Source organism: Neomonachus schauinslandi, chromosome 1 (assembly GCF_002201575.2).
Source record: "Neomonachus schauinslandi chromosome 1, ASM220157v2, whole genome shotgun sequence".
Classification (NCBI taxonomy): Eukaryota; Metazoa; Chordata; class Mammalia; order Carnivora; family Phocidae; genus Neomonachus; species Neomonachus schauinslandi.
The window spans coordinates 153,450,486-153,470,131 of NC_058403.1; the positions used below are offsets into that span (position 1 = coordinate 153,450,486).

The window sequence follows — 19,646 nt, forward strand, 5'->3', positions numbered from 1 at the left end:
CATAACAATGTCACTCCAGCTGAAAAAATATTCACGGGGTTTTACTGGATTCCAGATAAAATTAATCGAGTCTCATTATTATTTTCCATACCTAACCCTGATTCTCTTTATACTATATATTGCAGGAAAGGTTTCTATAAAAAAGTATCAACACTGCACATGCACTACTGAGAACATTTCCTTTGAAAAGAGAGCCCCATCATCTAAAGGTACTTTGCTGAGCCTAGAACTCTGTTTGCTTCCGCAGCTTAAGAGATGGGGTGAAAGACACAGCCACACCTCTCCCCAAGCCAAACCTTGCCTGGCTCTGGGAAGAGCTATGGATCCTCTCCTTAGAAACATACACATTTATAAAAAATTGAAAACAATCTTAGGGGATTCATGAAAAACCATGGGTCCAGAACCTTTTGTCAAAGTGATAAATGCTACGAGACAAGTCTGTGAAAGAACTATACACGTTGTAATATGTATATTTGATACTTATATATTATATTAAAGGTTTTACAATTCTTTTAAAAGATATGTAAAATAATCCCTTTATGATTATTCTAATGTGTTTTCTTAATGGTTATTCAAATGGTATTTTTTAAAGATTTATTTATTTTAGAGAGAGAGAAAGAGAGCGCGCGCATGCATGTGCTCAAGCAAGGGAAGGGGGAGAGGGACAGGGAGAGAAGCAGACTCCTCCCTGAGTGGGGAGCCCAACACATGGCCTGATCTCACAACCCTGAGACTATGACCAGAACCAGAATGAAGAGTTGAACACTTAACCAACTGAGCCACCCACACACTCCATTATTCGTGGTTTTTTTTTTAAAGATTTATTTGAGAGAGAGCGCACGCACACACATGCGAGAGAGAACACGAGCAGGGAGGAGGGGCAGAAGGAGAGGGAGAAGCAGACTTCCTGCTGAGTAGGGAGCCCGATACGAGACTCAATCCCAGGATCCTGGGATCATGACTTGAGCCGAAGTCAGATGCTTAACCAACTGAGCCACCCAGACACCCCATTCATATGTTTTTAAAAAATATTTCTACATATGCAGTTCACTTTTCCACCTTTTTCTTAAAAGATGAAGAAATTAAAAGATATATTCTACAGCCACGAAAAGATTCATCATTAATACTGCAGTGAGGGCGCCTGGGTGGCTCAGTTGGTTAAGCGACTGCCTTCGGCTCAGGTCATGATCCCGGAGTCCTGGGACCGAGTCCCGCAGCAGGCTCCCGGTTGGGGGGGGGGGGGGGGGAGCCTGCTCCTCCCTCTGACCCCATCCCCTCTCATGCTGTTTCTCTCTCTCTCTCAAATAAATAAATAAATAAAATCTTTAAAAAAAAAAAAAATACTGCAGTGAGCAAGAGCCCCTGGGTGGCTCAGTTCATTGGGTGTCTCCCTTCGGCTCAGGTCATGTTCCTGGGGTCCTGGGATCAAGCCCTACCTCGGGCTCCCAGCTTGGTGGGGAGTCTACTTGTCCCTCTCCCTTTGCCCCCCTACCATGCTCGTGCTCTCTCTGTGAAATAAATAAATAAAATCTTAAAAAAAAAAAAAATACTGCAGTGAGCAGAGTCAAGTGCAATAAATCACCTGCACTTATACTAGTTATAGTCAAGCTGGAGTAAAATCTGGGAGGGGAATACAAGGGAGCCTGCTGGGGTGCTGGAAATACTGGACACAGATAGTAGTTTCAAGGGAATAATATATATAAAAATTCACTGAGTTATACACTTAAGATTTCCTTTTTCTCAAATCTAAGCTTGGCCAAATTCACACTGAGCAAGTTAATCAACTGCTCTCAGCTTGTTTTATAAATCTGAAAATGGATCTTTTTAAAATAAGCTTGCACTCATGACCCTGAGATGAAGAGTCACATGTTTGACCTCAGGGGCGCCTGGGTAGCTCAGTCCTTAAGAGTCCAACTCTTGATTTTGGCTCAGGTCATAATCTCAGGGTTGTGAGATTGCGCCCCACGTAGGGCTCTGTGCTGGACATGGAGCCTGCTTAGGATTCTTTCTCTCCCTCTTCCCCCACTTCACGCTCTATCTCTGAAAAAGATAAAAGAAAAAAAAAGTCGCATATTCTACCAATTGAGCCAGCCAGGTACCCCTAAAATGGATTAATAAAACTTCTCCTAGAGTTATTGTGGGAACTATATAACACATGTATAATACTTAGTACAAAGCTTCATACATAGTAAGCACTCAGTGAATGTCAATCTAATATATCATTACTACAGATGGTGGATTGCAACTTTTATCAACATGAGATATCTTTTTCCAGTTTAATAATAACAGTGATAAATTACGGCTATTTCCCCAGGCCAACAGATAGACACATCCAATGCATTCCCTTAAACAGGGGTGTGTGTGTACACTCATTGGTCCCATGGTATGCAAATAACAGAACTTACTCAACTATTCCCCAAGTAAGAGAAATACAGGTCATTTCCTTGTCGTTAGAAATAAAGCTACAGTGAGTATCCAAGCCCCTACACGGTTACTTCTGATATTTTTACATCTAAAACAAATCTTGCCATATGAACTCAAGGTACTTTCTTTTTTTTTTTTTTTTTAAGATCTTCTTTATTTATTTGAGAGAGAGCATAAGCGGGATAAGGAGCAGAGGGAGAAGCAGACTCTCTGCTGAGCAGGGGGCCTGACTTGGGGATCAATCCTGGGACCCTGAGATCATGACCTGAGCCAAAGGCAGACGCTTAACTGACTGATCCACCCAGGCGCCCCTTTAAAGTACTTTCAAATAGGACACTTAAGGGATGCCTGGGTGGCTTAGTTGGTTAAGCGTCTGCCATCGGCTCAGGTCAGGATCCCAGGGTCCTGGGATGGAGTCCTTCACTGGGCTCCCTGCTCAACGGGGAGACTGCTTCTCCCTCTCCCTCTGCCTCTCCCCCCTCCACTCATGTTCTCTCTAGCTTGCTCTCTTTCTCTCAAAAAAAGGACACTTAAGTCTCAAACGACAGAATGCCTACCCAAGGGGCGCCTGGGTGGCTCAGTCGTTAAGCATCTGCCTTCGGCTCAGGTCATGATCCCGGGGTCGTGGGATCGAGCCCCGCATCGGGCTCTCTGCTCGGCAAGAAGCCTGCTTCTCCCTCTCCCACTCCCCCTGCTTGTGTTCCCTCTCTCGCTGCGTCTCTGTCAAAAAAATAAATAAAATCTTTAAAAAAAAAAAAAAAAAAAAAGAAAAAAGAATGCCTACCCAAACAATGTTAACGACAGAGTTAGGGTATTGTACAGGTGCTATGGTAGAATAAACTGGGGTAAAACCTCACAGATCCTACATTTATATATCAAATGAAAAGCTACAGTAAGTTATTCTTCCACATTTCAGAATACTAATCGTAATAGTCTAAAATCCATAGCTGTTTCCAAACATTCAAGGAATTAAAGATTTTATTTAATGACAGAAAAATAATTACAATATGCTCTTAAATGAACAAATATTAATTCTAATTTTGTTGAAATAAAGTAGATAGACACACAAGAAAATACACCTAAAACATAAACTAGTTATCTTGGTGAAATGCAACCACAGTCAATTTCCAGCTTTACCTCTTATTTCTCAATCTTTCTACAGTGAGAGGATGTACTATTTTTATAAGAATAAAAGTTCCGATTTTGTTTAAAAATAAGAGTGCAACATGCTTTCGGTATATGTATCCAACAAATTCATAGCTGTGTAACAAAGTACTTCTGTTTAATTTGGTTAGTCACACTGGCCTATGCCCAAACTGCTAAGAGAACCTCAAAAAAATCCCTTATAATTTCCAACAGTAAATTCTACCCCCACATCTCTATCTTCCACTCTGCCTGCTCTCACTTTCATATCACCAAAACAGCATATTCTCATAAAATGCGGACAAGATACGAGTAGACAAAATCTGACACGATCTATTTTAGCCACAGACTCCATCTTGGTGCAGCTTGTCTATTTTCAGCACAAACCTGCTTCAGGCCTGAGACCCAGGTTGATTCAGTCTCAAGTTCCATATTGAAACCAGTGTTCCTAAAAATAACTGACATCCTTTCCTACTTGCTCCTCCTTTGGATTTTGTCTGAAAAACCCTGTAATAAATCTTATTGCACGGGCCCTCTTTATGCAAATCAGTTTTCACAAACTATTACTTTGTTGGCTAACAGTAAATGCCTACGATTTTTGTTAACTAAAGTTGTCAAATTTAAGAAAAATAATCTAATTTTAAATTATTACCCATAAACTAGGCTGTAATGCCAAAACGCTTTAGCTATGTGTCAATTCTTACATCAAAGCATGACACAGCCATACTCACCTTGGTTCAAGTAAGTGAGAGTCTCATCGTGCAGTTTCACTGCTGGCGAGGTGGCAGCGCACATCACATATTGAAAGGGTGGGTGTTTAGTCTCACCGTCCAATGGAAGGCTGGAATCTTCCTGCTTAAAAATGGGCAATGCCAAGACATCGCTGAAAGGCAAAAGAATCAACACTGACCTTGAGTTTAAAATATTTAAAAGCATATAAAAACATGTAAAGGCAGTTTTAAAATTTAAGCTCGGGGTGCCTGGCTAGCTCAGTTGGTGGAGTGTGCAACTCTTGATCTCAGGGTTGTGAGTTTGAGCCCCATGCTGGGTGTAACGATTACTTAAATATGAAATTTTTATTAAAAAATAAATAAAAATAAAATTTAAGCTCAAAAATGTAATGTAGAATAAAAACTATTAATGTTAATTTGGCTCCCCAAAAGATAGTATTAATAACCCGTATCTCTAGTTGTGGGTATGGGGAGAAGGGGGGGAGCAGCTATGATGAGGCAGATAAAATAAAAAGTATTTCATAGTTAATAAAGTCCATGCTACTGATTAAGCAAGAGATCTAATATACATGCTACTTCTTTAAACTCCATATTATTTCTATTTTAAAAAGAGCAAGTTGGGCACCTGGGTGGCTCAGTCGGTTAGGCGTCTGCCTTTGGCTCAGGTCATGATCCCAGGGTCCTGGGATGGAGTTCCCCACTGGGTTCCCTGCGGAAGAAGCGGGAAATCTGCTTCTTCCTCTGACCCTCCCCCCTGCCATGCTCGCTTGCTCTCTCTCTCACTCTCTGAAATTTTTTTTTTAAATCTTAAAAAAAGAGCAAGTCAAGAGTGCATAGCTACCTGTTCTGAAAGGTCGGTCCACAGGTACCATAAAATCACAGAGCAGCATTTGATTAAAATGGTACGCTACAAAATGTGCCCTGCAAGGCCTGGCAAACGCTGAGCGCATAAAGCTTCATGCTTAGTCTAAAACAATGGCTTCTTCTGAGAAGCGAACAGTAGCAGTAGAAACAGCTGCTGTTTTTTCCCCCCAAGAATAACTTGGGGCATTGACTGGAAGGGAGGAGGGTGGGGGGAGGCCTTTTGGGGTACGGTCTATATTCTCGGTTAACCCAAACACACACAGATGTGTTATTTTGTTTTGTTACAAGAACAGCTGAGAATATAATTTACATTCCATAAAAATTCACCCTTTTAAAGTGTGTAATTCAATGGGTTTTGGTATTATTAACAGAGTTGTGCAGTTATCACAACTCTCTAATCCCAGAACATTTTCATCACCTCAAAAGGAAATCTCACACCAGTTAGCAGTCATTCCCCAGCCCTATCCCCTGACCCTACCCCTAGTCTTGGCAGTGATCTACTTTGTCTCCATGCATTTACCTATTCTGAACATTTAATGCAAAAGAATCACATGGCCTTCTTTTACTTAGTATGTTTTCAAGGTCCACCCCTGCTGAGCATGTATCAGCACTTCATCACTCCTTTTTGGGGATGAATGATATTCCCTTATGTATGGACAGACCACACTGTTGTTTATCCACTCTGGGACATCTGGGTTGTTTCCATTTTTTAGCTATTATGAATAATACTGCTATGAACAGTTGCTTGTTTTTCATGTAGACATATGTTTAATTCCCTTGTATATAAACCTAAGAGTAGAACTGCTAGGTTATATGGTTACTCTGTTTAACTTTTTGAGGAACTGCCAAATGGCTTTCCAAAGCAGCTGCACCATTTTACATTCCCACCATTAATGTATGAGTTATAGGCATTTGTTTCTGAGATAAATCACTGACTTGTACATTTGTATCTTGATAATGTTTCTATGTTCATTCCTCAGGAAAAAGTAAAATAATAACAAAATATCCAAATAAGGGGTGCCTGGGTGGCTCAGTTGGTTAAGCTATGGACTCTTGATTTCGGCTCAGGTCATGATCTCAGGTTGTGAGATAGAGCCCTACTCAGCAGGGAGTCTGCTCCAGATCCTCTCTCTCCCTCTGCTCCTCCTCCCCTCCCCCCCCCGTGCTTGCTCACTCGCTCGCTCGCTCTAAAATAAATACATCTTTTAAAAAAATATATCCAGGGGCGCCTGGGAGGCTCAGTCCTTAAGCATCTGCCTTCGGCTCAGGTCGTGATCCCAAGGTCCTGGGATCGAGCCCCACATCAGGCTCCCTGCTCCACGGGAAGCCTGCTTCTCCCTCTTCTCCCCACTCCCCCTACTTGTGTTCCTCCTCTCGCTTTGTCTGTCAAATAAATTAAAAAAAAAAAACTTTATTAAAAAACAAATCTTAAAAAAAAAAATTAAAAATATATCCAAAGAATAACTACTGTATCAACACCAATAGCAAGGGTTTGTCTGAATTGCTTACTTTCCTTTTTTATTTCTACAAGCCATTAACTAAGAATTTGGCTAGCCCATTTCAATTAAATTCAATTTAAAACAAAATGTTGAAATAAATGAGATGGGAGAGAAAGCCTGCATTGCATTCCCTCCTCCCTGCATAAACTCTATTAAAGCATCAGACTGATCATTCAGAGACTAATTACCCACTAGTTCTGCTCTTTATACCTGGAAACCGTCAAAACGCTTCTCAGCATACAAGTATAACTGAGAAACACACAGTCAGTGGCGGTCCCTAGCCCTCCTCTAGAGCTCTTCTCAGCACTGCAGCCCAGGGGACACCTAAGTGGCACAGACATAAAACCTTGTGGCAACTACAGAAACTTTTCAGGTGACCACCAAATTTGAATTCCAGGGGACATTCTGGGCATTATACTGGAGTTTGGGGGAAGAAAAGTGCTATAAAATGAGATTCTAAGGCATGGCCTAAAATAATACTAAAACCACTGGTTGAAAATTAAAACATTTTAAAGTTTATAATAAAAAGATACATTGGTATAAAAAAAGTGGTACTTTTAAGACTTAGAACAACTCTCTTCATGAAAAAACAACTCTAACAGTCAAAATGGTTCCACGGTAGACGAAAATATATATATTCTTATGTCCTATATATGTAAGCATTTAAAGGACAAGAAAAAGAGGCGCCTGGCTGGCTCAGTCAGTAAAGCATGCAACTCTTGATCTCTGGGTTGTAAGTTTGAGCTCCAAGTTGGGTGTAGAGATTACTTGAAAATAAAATCTTAAAAAAAAAAAAATCATTTGCTATTGAAATCCCAATTAATTTTTTACTTCATTAGAAAATGCATTCCAGGGGCACCTGGGTGGCTCAGTTGGTTAAGCGACTGCCTTCGGCTCAGGTCATGATCCTGGAGTCCCGGGATCGAGTCCTGCATCGGGCTCCCTGCTCGGCAGGGAGACTGCTTCTCCCTCTGACCCTCCCCCCTCTCATGCTCTATCTCATTCTCTCTCAAATAAATAAATAAAATCTTAAAAAAAAAAAAAAAGAAAATGCATTCCAATCAACACAGCAGTCAGCGATCCTCCTGAAACAGAAGCCAGATCATTTCATTCCTTTGAAATTGCTCCCTCAGCTCACTTTCAACTAGGGTCCCTTCAAGGCCCCACTCACTCTGCTCCTTTCCCCTCTTCTACTTGCCCTCACTCCCCCTGCCCCCCACACCAGCCTCCCACCCTGCCTTTTTCAAGGCATCTGCACTGGCACTGGGTTTGGCTCCACTCTTCTGCCAATGTCCGTCTAGTTCACTTCATTTAAATGTCACCTTCGCAGTGACAGCCGGACAACTGCAGTCCTCTCATCCATGTTCCCAACTTCCCTTGTCCTGCTCTATCTACCCACAAAGCTCATCACATTCCCACAGTACACCGGACTTAAGTCTGTATCACCCAGAAGTACACAACCATCTCCCCAAATTTGTTTCACTTCACTGACTCACCCCAGCATTTAGCATAAAGAAGGGTCTCAAATACCTCTTGAACCAATGAACCAACTGCAACACCAATAATCAATTATTACTAAAAGGAAAAAACCAGGTGTCTCAGTAATTTAAGATCATCATTTCTACTAGGCCAAACCTGAAGAAAGTTCTAGTATTCAGTTGTTTTTGTAATCCCATATCCCCGACAGGTAGAGCTCCCAGGGATCTGACAAGCAAATGAAGTTTCTCAAGGCTTCAAATCATTACAAGTAATTTTGAAATGCCAGTACCCAAAAATAACCAGGCACACAAAGACAAACAAGACTCTGGGAGCAAGAACCAACAGCAAAAACAACAGATGGCATACACCCAGTTCCAGATCGGTCTGTTGGTATTCAGCTCTTTTCCGCCTCTGTTGCAGAGGGTTCGAGGTCTGAAACTACACATACAAGACGTGCTGCCAGCTGGAGTCTTGCTAAGTTGTACAAGGGAAGCACTGGTGGGGAATTAAAAGGGAGTGGGAAAAGACAGAGAGGCAGGAAACCGCACAGATTGCAGCTACAGGAAATTTCCGGGCTCCAGCAGCCATGCCTCCAGCAGCTAGCCCGGGAGCAACCAGGTAACAAGTGCCCCCCCCCAACCCTTCCAGCACCTTTGCAAATACTTTATTACATCTTTCTCTAATTTAAACATCTAAATGGTTTCTATTTTCCTAATTGGACACAGATGGATACCCCCAAAGAATTCAGATGCTAGAATTAATGGACTCACACTATAAAATTATGCTTACTCTGTTTAAAGAAATAAAAGACAAGCCCAAAAAGATCGCAAGGAAGAGGAAATTTTAAGGGACAGCAAAACTGAAAAGGAACAAACAGGACTTCTTTTTTTAAAAAAAATTTTTTTAAAGATTCCATTTATTTATTTGACAGAGAGAGAGAGAGAACGAGCACAAGCAGGGAGAGCAGCAGAGGGAGAAGGAGAAGGAGGGTCTCTGCTGAGCAGGGAGCCCAATATGGGGCTCAATCCCAAGACCCTGGGATCATGACCTGAGCCAATGGCAGACACTTACCTGACTGAGCCACCCAGGCGTCCCCAAACAGAACTTCTAGAACTGGAAAATAAAACTACTAAAATTAAGAACTTAGCTTTCACAGCTCAGACAGAAATATAGAGTAGAATAAATAAGGAAACTGAAATATAGGCAAAAATAAGTTATTCAGAAGGAAGCAAAGAGTGAAATGATGGAAAATGCAAAAGAGAAAGGACGGACAAAGTGAGATTTTACACTGAAGTTCCAGAAGAGGGAAAAATATTGTGGAGGCAATATCTGAGATAAAGGCTAAGCAAGTTCCAGAACTGATGAAATATACCAATGCACTGATTGAAGAAGCCCAAATAACCATAGCAGGATAAATAGAAGAAATCCCCACCTAAATACATCAAGAAAAACATCTAAGCCAGTATAGTCTGTGGAAGGAAGTACCAAGTAAGGGATTCAATCAGTGGAAAGCGGGAATGGGGAGGAAGTGGTGGAAGGGTCCGAGGAGTCCTGGAGTCATCAAGTGCTGGGGGTGGGGAGCAGTGGATGAGGCCACTATGAGAACAACACAGGGGCAATGGCAAAAGGATGCACTGGAACACTGAGGCTGTAAACTTCAACTGAGACCCATTCAATGTTTTTCCAGACCACATTCAGCTGCTTAGATGACTTAAAGTGAAAAATCACATTTAATCAGGGTGACAGTTTTGCTAAAATAAAAAAGATGGGAGGGAAATAAAGCAAGAGAGGGCAAGAGAAACAAGGGTATATGCAAGGAACTAATACAACGACTGACCATGAAAATTAAAACTGGCTGAAGAAAAAAAAAGGTGTTCAAGAGGGTGATGGGGCGCCTGGGTGGCTCAGTCGGTTCAGCTTCCGACTCCATTTCAGCTCAGGTCATGATCTCAAGGTTGTGAGATCAAGCCGCACTCAGCAGGGAGTCTGCTTCTCTCCCTCTCCCCCTTCCCCTGCTTGTGCTCTCTAAAATAAGTAAATAAATAAATCTGAAAAAAAAAAAGGGCAAATAGAGTCGGATCAAGGACTGTAGTTGGGCCAAATGACAGCAAGAGGAAGGTACTGAGGGAATGAGCTGAAAGGGTAGAAGGTGGTAGTTAACACTGAACCCTGAATTTGAGATTATACGTGGGTTACATGATTGGAAATGTCAAGGTCTAACATATGATCACAGGATTGAGAAGCTGAAGATAATACCACTGTAAGAAAGATACAAGGAACAGAAACGTTAGGCTACTGGCAGGTATCTTCGGAAATCACCAAGAATTTAGTAGTGTCAGAGAGTGATACTGAACCAGGACCTAAAATTTTAAAAACGAGGACTGACCCAGAAATCACTGAGATGACTGCAATAATTGGGTGACCGAGTGGTTGATATTTGGTTAACATGAAATTCAAAGTTGGGGGAGTCTTAAAAGGAAGGAGAAAGGGAGCATAGCTTAAAAGTAGCAGTGAGAAGTAAGGAGGATCCTTCCCTCACCTTCTGGGCAGTGGGAAGCCTGTGGAAATAAACTACCACCACTTGCTAGGGCTTCAGAGGAAAAGTATATACTGAGAGGACAGCCAGCAGTCCAAAAGAACAGGAAGGTGAAGATATACAAAGTTGCCTGTGTTAGTTTCCTCAGGCTGTCCTAACAAAGTACCAAAAACTTAAAGCAACAGAAATTTGTATCTCTCAGCTCTATAGAGGCCAGAAGTCTGAAATAAGCATGCTGGGGAGTTGGTCTGGGCCTCTACTTCAGCTTCTGGTTTTTGGTGAAGTCCTCTGCACTCCCTGGCTTGTGGATGCATCCCTCCAATCACATGGCCAGCTTCCCCTTGTAAGTCTTCACTTAGTCTTCTCTCTGTGCCCAAATGTCCTCTTTTTATAAAGATACCAGTGCCTATCCTCATTATATCATTTTAACTTGATTACCCCTATAAAGACCTTATTCAAAAAAGGTCGCATTCTGAGGTCCTGAGGGTTAGGACTTCCAATACCCTTTTGGGGGGACACAATTCAATCCATGTGATGGCAGACTGAGGATTCCAGAGGACAAGGTGGAAGGATGTTCAGAACCGGTAAGAAAAGGGAGATGGCTAAGAACTAAGGAGGTGCAGGGGCACCTGGGCGGCTCAGTTGGTTAAGCGTCTGCCTTCAGCTCAGGTCTTGATCCCAGGGTCCTGGGATTCAGCCCCGCATTGGGCTCCCTGCTCTGAGGGGAGTCTGCTCCTCCCTCTCCCCCGCTCGTGCTCACACATACACACACATGCACGCTAAGTAAAATCTTAAAAAAAAAAAAAAAAAAGAACTGAAGGGGTGCAGCGCCACAGTGCTGACCAAAATGCAGGAGAAAAGCAGTGTCCTGAAATTGGAGTTTCTTGTAGTCTTTTGTTTTTTTTTAAAAGATTTTATTTATTTGACAGAGAGAGACATAGTCAGAGAGGGAACACAAGCAGAGGGAGTGAGGGAGAGAGAAGCAGGCTTCTAAAAAAAAAACCTAAAAAGCAGGCTTCTAAAAAAACCTAAAAAGACGAAAATATCACTACCAACTTTATGCCAGTACATTTGAAACTATGGATAAGATGAACAATTTCCTAGAAAGATAACTTATCAAAACTTTCTTCAATGGCTGGCTCAGCTGGTGGAGGACTGACTCTTGATCTTGGGGCTGTATATTCAAGCCCTGTGTTGGGTGTAGAGATTACTTAAAAAAATAAAATCTTAAAAAAAACTTTCTTCAAGACATAAAAATCTTTTAAAAATAATCCTACAGAGACTGATATTGTGGTTAAAATTTTTCCCCCAAAGAAAATCCCTGCCCTAGAATGGTTTTATAGGCAAGTTCGGTAAAACTTTCAAAGATAGTTCTTGCAGAAAGTCTTCAACAGAACAGAAAGAGAAGAAAAGACTTTGACTCATTTTATGAGCCTAATTTTGAAGTCAAAACTAGCCATAAACAGAACTAAAAAAGAAAATGAAAAGCTCGTTTCAGCCATAAATATAGAGGCAAAAGTCCCAAATTAAGAATTAACAAACCAAATCCAAGAGTATAATGACAAAGCATGATCTAGTCGAGTATTCCCCAGGAACACAAGGACAGAATACAGAATCTGGAAACAGAACACCACACTTCTGGACAGTTGATTTAGAACAGAATGGCATTGTGAAGAGGTTCGAGAAAAGGTCTTTTCAAGCAGGGCAAAGTGAAATTGGCCTACTTCATACCATACCAAAAGAAAAAAAATTATTCCAGACAGACTGTATACTTAGGTATGATATATAAAGTAATAAATCTTTAGAAAAGACTATAAGAATATCTTATACCCTCTAAGTCACAGTAAGTAAAGACCAACTATAAGTGAAAAGATTAGTCAATGTGACCATATCAAAATCTAGAACATTCAAAAGCCACCAAAAAGAGAATGGAAAGGCAAGTCACGGAGGTGAGGTATTTATGACATATATGCATGATCAAAGGCTAGCGTCCAGGATATATGAAGAACTACAACAAGAAAGAAAATAGGGGCTCCTGGGTGGCTCAGTCGTTAAGTGTCTGCCTTCGGCTCAGGTCATGATCTCAGGGTCCTGGGATCGAGCCCCACATCGGGCTCCCTGCTCGGCGGGAGGCCTGCTTCTCCCTCTCCCACTCCCCCTGCTTGCGTTCCCTCTCTCGCTGTGTCTCTCTGTCAAATAAATAAATAAAATCAAAAAAAAAAAGAAAGAAAGAAAATAAAAAAGAAAACAATAGAACTGAATGAAGAAAAAGGTGTTGCCCTCAAATCCCGTGATAGACTTAGCTGAATATATAGCTTTAAATGCATCTATTAGAAAACAAACACCAAAAACTAAGGAGGAAAATGCATCCAACCAATGAAGTTGGAAAATAAGAGGAGCAAGAAAATGAGAAAAAAATGACCACAAAAGTAGAATAGAAAATCCAACAGAAAAGAAAAAGAAAGCCAAAATTTGGCTTCTTGAGAAGCACTGAAGATACAAACCTCTGAAATAGGTCACAAAAGAAGGAAAAGACAATAGTAGCACATAAACTAAAAGGGAATAATCACAAATATTGTAGAGATCTTCTTTAAAAAAATCTGAAAACTTAAGAGCAATTTTCTATGAAATTTAAAATTACCACCACTGGCTAACATGCATAAATTCTGAATATTCCTATGTCTGTTAAATCGATTACAGGTACAAACACCTACTCGTGCATAAAAAGTTAAAATCACCAAATACAGGCTGTATTCCAGGTGAGCTTTACAAAAAATCTTGAACAGTTAAATCTCATTTCATAAAAAACTGTTTAGGGACACCTGGCTGGCTCAGTCCACAGAATATGCAACTCTTGATCGCAAAGTTGTGACTTCAAGCCCCATGTTAGGCGTAGACCCTATATGTACGTATATATACCTATATAGGTATATACCTATATATGTACATATAGGTATGTATTTATATAGGTATATATAGGTATATAGGTATTTACATGTATATATGTACGTATATATACCTATATACACACAAATACATAAATAAAACTTTTAGCCCATAAAAAGAGCAAGCTATCCAACTCACTTGACACTGATACAGCCTTGATGTTTAAAAAAAATAAAAAACAGGAATGGAAGAAAAAAAATTGAAGACCAATCTCATTTAGGAATAAAGATAACCTATTTATGAAACTTTGGGAACATTCTCTAAAATCAGTAAGAAGACTAAAAACTCAAGTTTCTAGTGGTTCTAAATAACACTGCAGTGAAGCCCTACCCAACACACTAAAGCAAGAAAATGAAATGTAAAGATCATATAGGAAGAAATAAATCTACCATTATTTAAAGATATTGTCTAACTAGAAAGTCTGAGATCCTACAAATTATTAGAACTATTAAGTTCAGGGGTGCCTGGGTGGCTCAGTCAGTTAAGCATCTGCTTTCAGCTTGGGTCATGATCTCAGGGTCCTGGAATCAAGCCCTGCATTTGGCTCCCTACTCAGCAGGGAACCTACTTCTCCCTCTCCCACTCCCCATGTTTGTGCTCTCTCTCTGTCAAATAAATAAATAAAATCTTTAAAAAGGGAAGAACTATTAAATTCAGCAAGGTCCTGGAGGGGAAAAAAAAAAAGCAAGATACAACAAAACAAAGAAAAAATAAATATAGCCTTCCTGGCTGATTTTCCTCCTATCCAGAAAGATCATGCTCTACTACCTTGAGAAGACCTCTCTATTAATTGGTAGGCAGCCAAAGGGTGCAACGGAAAGAAGTAGAAGCCATACCCTAGCTCTGGAGCTTCAAATTCTAGCTCCACCATTTGTTAAATGACATTGTGGCAGGCTACTTAACTTCTCTGAGCTTTAATAATGGGTTTACTTTAATTTAGAAGAAAACATCTTAAGTATCTAAACTGTACGCACACATTAAACCAGAGATTCTCAAAAGTGTAATTTGTGGTATGCTGAGGAAACAGATTCTTTCAGGGGGTTAGGAAGGTCAAACCTATTTTCAGAATAATACTAAAACATGATTTGCCTTTTTCACTTTGATGACATTTGCACTCAACCAATGGTGATTAGAACTGCTGGGGCCTTGGCATGAATCAAGGCAGTAACACCAAACTGTACCCAAATCAAGGCAGTGGTGGTCACTGCATAAAAATTATTAATTTTAGTATATATTGGTTCTTGGGTAGGCATAACATATTTCTGCTGCACACCGAAGTGCAATGGTTGTCTCAAGGAAAGCTTTTATGCCACCATGTTGATCTGCAGGCTGACCGAGCAGTTTCTCTCATGAAGTATCACTTTAACTTGAAAGAAAAACTAACAAACTATGATTATTCAGATCTGGGTATGTGACAGAAACTTCCTCAAAAATGAACAAAGTGAGCCGATCATTTCCCAGAAAACTACGATGGTTTCAGAGTAGGCAGTTAGTTAGGTTCTAATAGGATGCCTGCAGGCCAGCATACAGGAAGTCATTGCCAACTATGAGGAAGTCAGAGGCCTGTCCTAGCAGCACTCAAAAACAAAACCACAAGAAACTGGACCAAACCAGACAGGTCCAAGGTGGCTGACAAAGTAGGCCAAGGTTCACATTATTCCTTTATTATACTACATTACCATACCTAAAATCTCCTGAGGCCCTATAGGTGCCATGACAGGAAACCCCTGACCAAATAAGGAAGAAAAAGCTGCACTTCCAAGAAATCCCTTCCTCAAGTAGTGAAGATTCCACCCCCTTGTTAACAACTGTTAAGATAGAAACCCAGGGGCACCTGGGTGGCTCAACTGGTTAAGCATCCAACTTTTTTTTTTTTTTTTTTAAGCATCCAACTCTTGATCTCAGCTCAGGTCTTGATCTCAGGGTCTTGATCTTAGGGTTGTGAGTTCAAGTCCCGCGTTGGACTCCACAATGGGCGTGGATAAAAATCCAAACCCTAGTGGACACCACTCTCCCACGCTCCCTGGAGCCCACTAGCATTCACATTTTGAGAGCATACCTTTGCTTTAATAAACTTTCCTGCTTGTACTGCTGTGTTGTGTCTGGCCTTGAAGTCTTTCTCCTGATGAGATCAAGAGCCTCTGGTGAAATCTTTTGGACAAGATGGGTCAAGAGCCTCACAACCCGAGGTGTCTCCCCAGTCTATGCGGCAACAAGACCAATGCCTTCTGTAAAGTAATAATTTAATATTTTGTGTGTAATCTAAAGAGGTCACAGTACTTCCTAAGTCCTAAAAATTAAGTTGTTACAGATTATAAATTTCATGTAAACAGTAAGATGGAAAGAAAATTACCAGGTGGCCCAAAAGACCCTCTTAAGAACGTTTTAATGAGCTACTTTCTAAAGGTCATTTAGTTATCTGTCCCTTACTTCAGAAAACATGAATGACCCAGATTTCAAGTTACAATGGGTTTCAGCCTTCCTTCAGTGAGGGGTAGGTTAGCCCTCATTTGGAATGGTAGTGCCACTAACAGGTCACCTGGACCAACACTGTTAACATCTATGGGCTTCAGTTCAAAATAAAAGGATTGGTTTAGAAGTTTCTAAGGTCTCTTCATCCATCTCTAAAATCTTGATATTATAACTAAGATTCTAAAAAACATTTATGACCTGCCTCATTTCAAACAGAATCTGCAGTAGCTCATACCTCACATACAAATGTGGTATACCAGTACACACAGAAGAGGGGAGGGAGAAGGTAGGGGCGGGAGGGGGGAGGGGAGATAGAGACAGAGAGAGAAAACTAAAGAGTCAAGAGAAAAAAAAGGAGGGGAAGAAGCAAAGGCAGTATCAGAAATTTGCCATGACATACCCAATACTATCAACCTGCATTGTTTAACACAAATAGTTTTGTTTTTTGTTGTTTTTTTTTTTTAGAGTAGGCTCCATGCCTAACATGGGGCTTGAACTCACCACCCTGAGATCAAGAGCCACATGCTCTACCCAGCCAGCCAGGTGCCCTAATGCAAACACATTTTTAAGTTAAGTCAGACTACTGAGAAAAACCATCTTTCTTACAAGGCATTTTCCCCCCCTTTCTTAAAAAGTCTTTAAAAATGGATAGTTTAAGGGGCTCCTGAGTGGCTCAGTCGGTTAAGTGTCTGCCTTCAGCTCAGATCATGACCCCAGGTCTTGGGATGGAGCCCCACATAGGGCTCCCTGCTCAGTGGAGAGCCAGCTTCTCCCTCTCCCTCTGCGGCTCCCCCTGCTTGTGCTCTCTATCAGATAAAGAAATAAAATCTTTAAAAAAAAATAAAAATAAAAATGGATGGTTTAAGCCATCCAAAGAGCAAATATAATAAGCATACTTCACTTTACTTTGGAATTCAAAAAAATTTACTTTGTAGGCAGCTTTCATTTCATTAAGAAGTCACTTTTCCAATAATTTCAAATATAGCACCTTGAGTTTACTTCTTGAACTTAAGAAAGAAATCAAAGAGAAAGATAAGCATCAATAGCCTTACGTCCCATTTGATGCCAGATGAAAAGAGACTGCCTGCCCACACAGAAGACAGATACCAGGCTCCTAAGATCCAGCCTTCTTAGGACTCCAGGTCCAAGCTGGGAAGTGCAATCAAAGGAAGCCTCCAATAGCCTAAAGCCTTCTTCAGACTTAGTCCATATCAAGTCCATTTTGGAACTGCCCAAGTTTAAATTTCAAATAAAGGGCCTTGAATTTGCAAGAGGCAAGCAAGTATTCTCATCAGCTCCTCAGTTTTGAGGACCCAATTAAATATGGGGGGAAAAAAAAAAAACCTAAGTAAACTCCTTAAAAACTGGTATTTGCCTTCAAAAATATCTGAAATTTTATATTAAATGACACACCATGTAAGCAAAGAACCAAAAACATTTAATGCAAAGTTTCCCCATGGCAAGTGTTATAAAAGACCCGTAATCATAAAGATGTCAGATATTATTTTAAGAACAAGGTCAGGGAAAGGTTAAAATCATGATATTTTTTCCTTTTCACAGAATAAACCATAGACAAAAGTTCATTAACTGGCTGAGTCACTAAAACAAATAAAACTCTAGGAAAAAAGTAAAACCTCAAAATAACCCTAATAAGCAAAGTTCTTGGCAGCAAACTTTCATTTTACCATAACTGAGAAGTGAGAAGCAACTTTTCAGTTGAAAATACTAAATTCCCTTCATGTACCTTAACTGGTCTCAAGGAGCAGCATGGCACTTGAGGCCTGTGTTTTAACTAGGAAATCATGGTCTCTAGTACTGTGTGGGATGACCCCATGTCTTTCAATAGATCAATTTCTTCAAATGAGACAGCTGTTCTAGAAAATAAGTCACTTTATCCAGAGCCCTCAAGTTGCACAACTGCGGAGAGCAAGTGCCAAGTTCAGGGAGAGGAGCACATACCCAATCAGCGTCAGAGTATGGTTTCCTCCACACACTTCCACACTCTTTTAAGAAACATCTCCTCCTCTCTGAGAGTTCTTTATTGCCCAGAGTTTCCCCTTTAAGATACAAAAGCTGAATTTCTTCAGGGAGCAGCCCCCACCATTCCAGGCCTGCTCTGACCCCTAAGTCTCTCTTCAGGACATTTATGCTCTCTGTCCTCCCCGAGAGCAGCAGTGAGATGTATGAAAGCTACTGGGAGACTGGACAGCACTTCAAAGACATCAGGCATTAAAGAACGCATTTAGAAAAATCTCAATTCGCCTTAACAAAAAGCTGCCAAAGCACGGAATTGTACACTTTAATCAGGTGAACTTATAGTGCATACACCATATTTCAATATACTGCTAAAAATAAAAATAAAGAACCACCAAACTGACAAGTTAAAAACAAAACAAAACAAAACAAAAAACCCCAACACAGCATTCTTCAGGATAAAGACCAGAGACTAAGCTCTGATGTGTTTCAACCTTCAAAATTAAACAAAATGAATGGCTGCTGGTACAGGCAGCAGAGACTAAACAAACTATTGGTTTGTTGTGCAATCACTGCATCTTAAAGCCTTCTCCAAAATAAAAGAGCCTAAGAGGGTGGTCCCCAAAACGAAAAATTTCACTTAGAAGTAACCAAAAAACATCACTAAGGTGCTTTTTTCCCCTGCGTCTACTTTCACTTACGATATAATTACTAGTGTAACAGCAAGTGATTAAAATTTGCAACCAGGAAAGACTACAATGTAAAACAGAATAGGAACTGATAACCAAAGCCTTGGACAGTATTTTCCCAATACAAGTTCTACCGTTTCGTACACTATATTCCAGCTCCAAGGGGCTTGTAAATCACTTGCAAGGAAAGGAAGCCCCTTCCCCCACCAACCCAAGCCATCCTAACAGCCGGCCAGTTTTACAGCAAAAATGAAGCCTTCAGAGGCAGTTCCCGGGGCGTCTTGCAGGGCCAACCTCCCACGCCCGCCACCCGGGTGGACAGACGCCCGCGGGGCTCCCTGGGCCCGACGGCCACGCGGCAGGGCCCGGACCCCGCGGCCGGGAGGCCCGGGCACCGCTGGGCGCAGCCGCGCCTGGCAGAGGCTCTGGGTCGTGCAGGCCTTCCTCAAGGAAACCGAAGCTTCCGCCCGCCCGGCCCGGGGCGCCCGGTACCTCATGCTGTAGGCGCCGGCACCCAGCTCCTGCCCGATGCCCGAGAGGCTGGCGTCGAAGTCGTGCACCAGCCCGGACTCGATCACCTCGTCCATCTTGAGCACCCAGGCCATCTTCCGGCCTCGCCGCCGCCCGGCGCGGCCTCCGCGAGCAGGCGATGGGGCCGGAGCTCCGCGGGCGCGCCCTGGGGGAGGGCGCGGGTGAAGCCTCGGGCGGCGCGGCGGATGGTCACCACAGGCGGCCCGGGCGGCGGCCGGGACGAGAGCGTCCGAGGCCCCGCAAACAGGGCACGGCGAGCCCGGCGAGCAGCTGCAGCGGGAGCGGCCGGGCCGCCGGCAGCGCCTCCCTCCCGCGGGCGCCGGCCCCGCGCCTCATGCCGCCGCCGCCGCCCACCCCC

At 41.9% G+C, this 19,646-nt stretch overlaps 1 protein-coding gene across 4 annotated transcripts in view; it reads right to left on the reverse strand.

The window, feature by feature from the left end:
• The window catches only part of UBP1 (upstream binding protein 1), a 54,914-nt gene extending 35,274 nt beyond the window's left edge, over positions 1-19,640 (reverse strand). For all 4 annotated transcript variants that reach the window (XM_021677579.1, XM_021677578.1, XM_021677576.1 and 1 more), the window contains exons 1-2: positions 19,250-19,640; positions 4,299-4,450 (exon numbers count right to left, since the gene is read on the reverse strand). In XM_021677579.1, coding sequence (XP_021533254.1) covers positions 4,299-4,450; positions 19,250-19,362 — 265 coding nt within the window. In that variant the 5' untranslated portion in view covers positions 19,363-19,640. The remainder of the gene's footprint in view (positions 1-4,298; positions 4,451-19,249) is intronic.
• Positions 19,641-19,646: the final 6 nt, after the last annotated feature.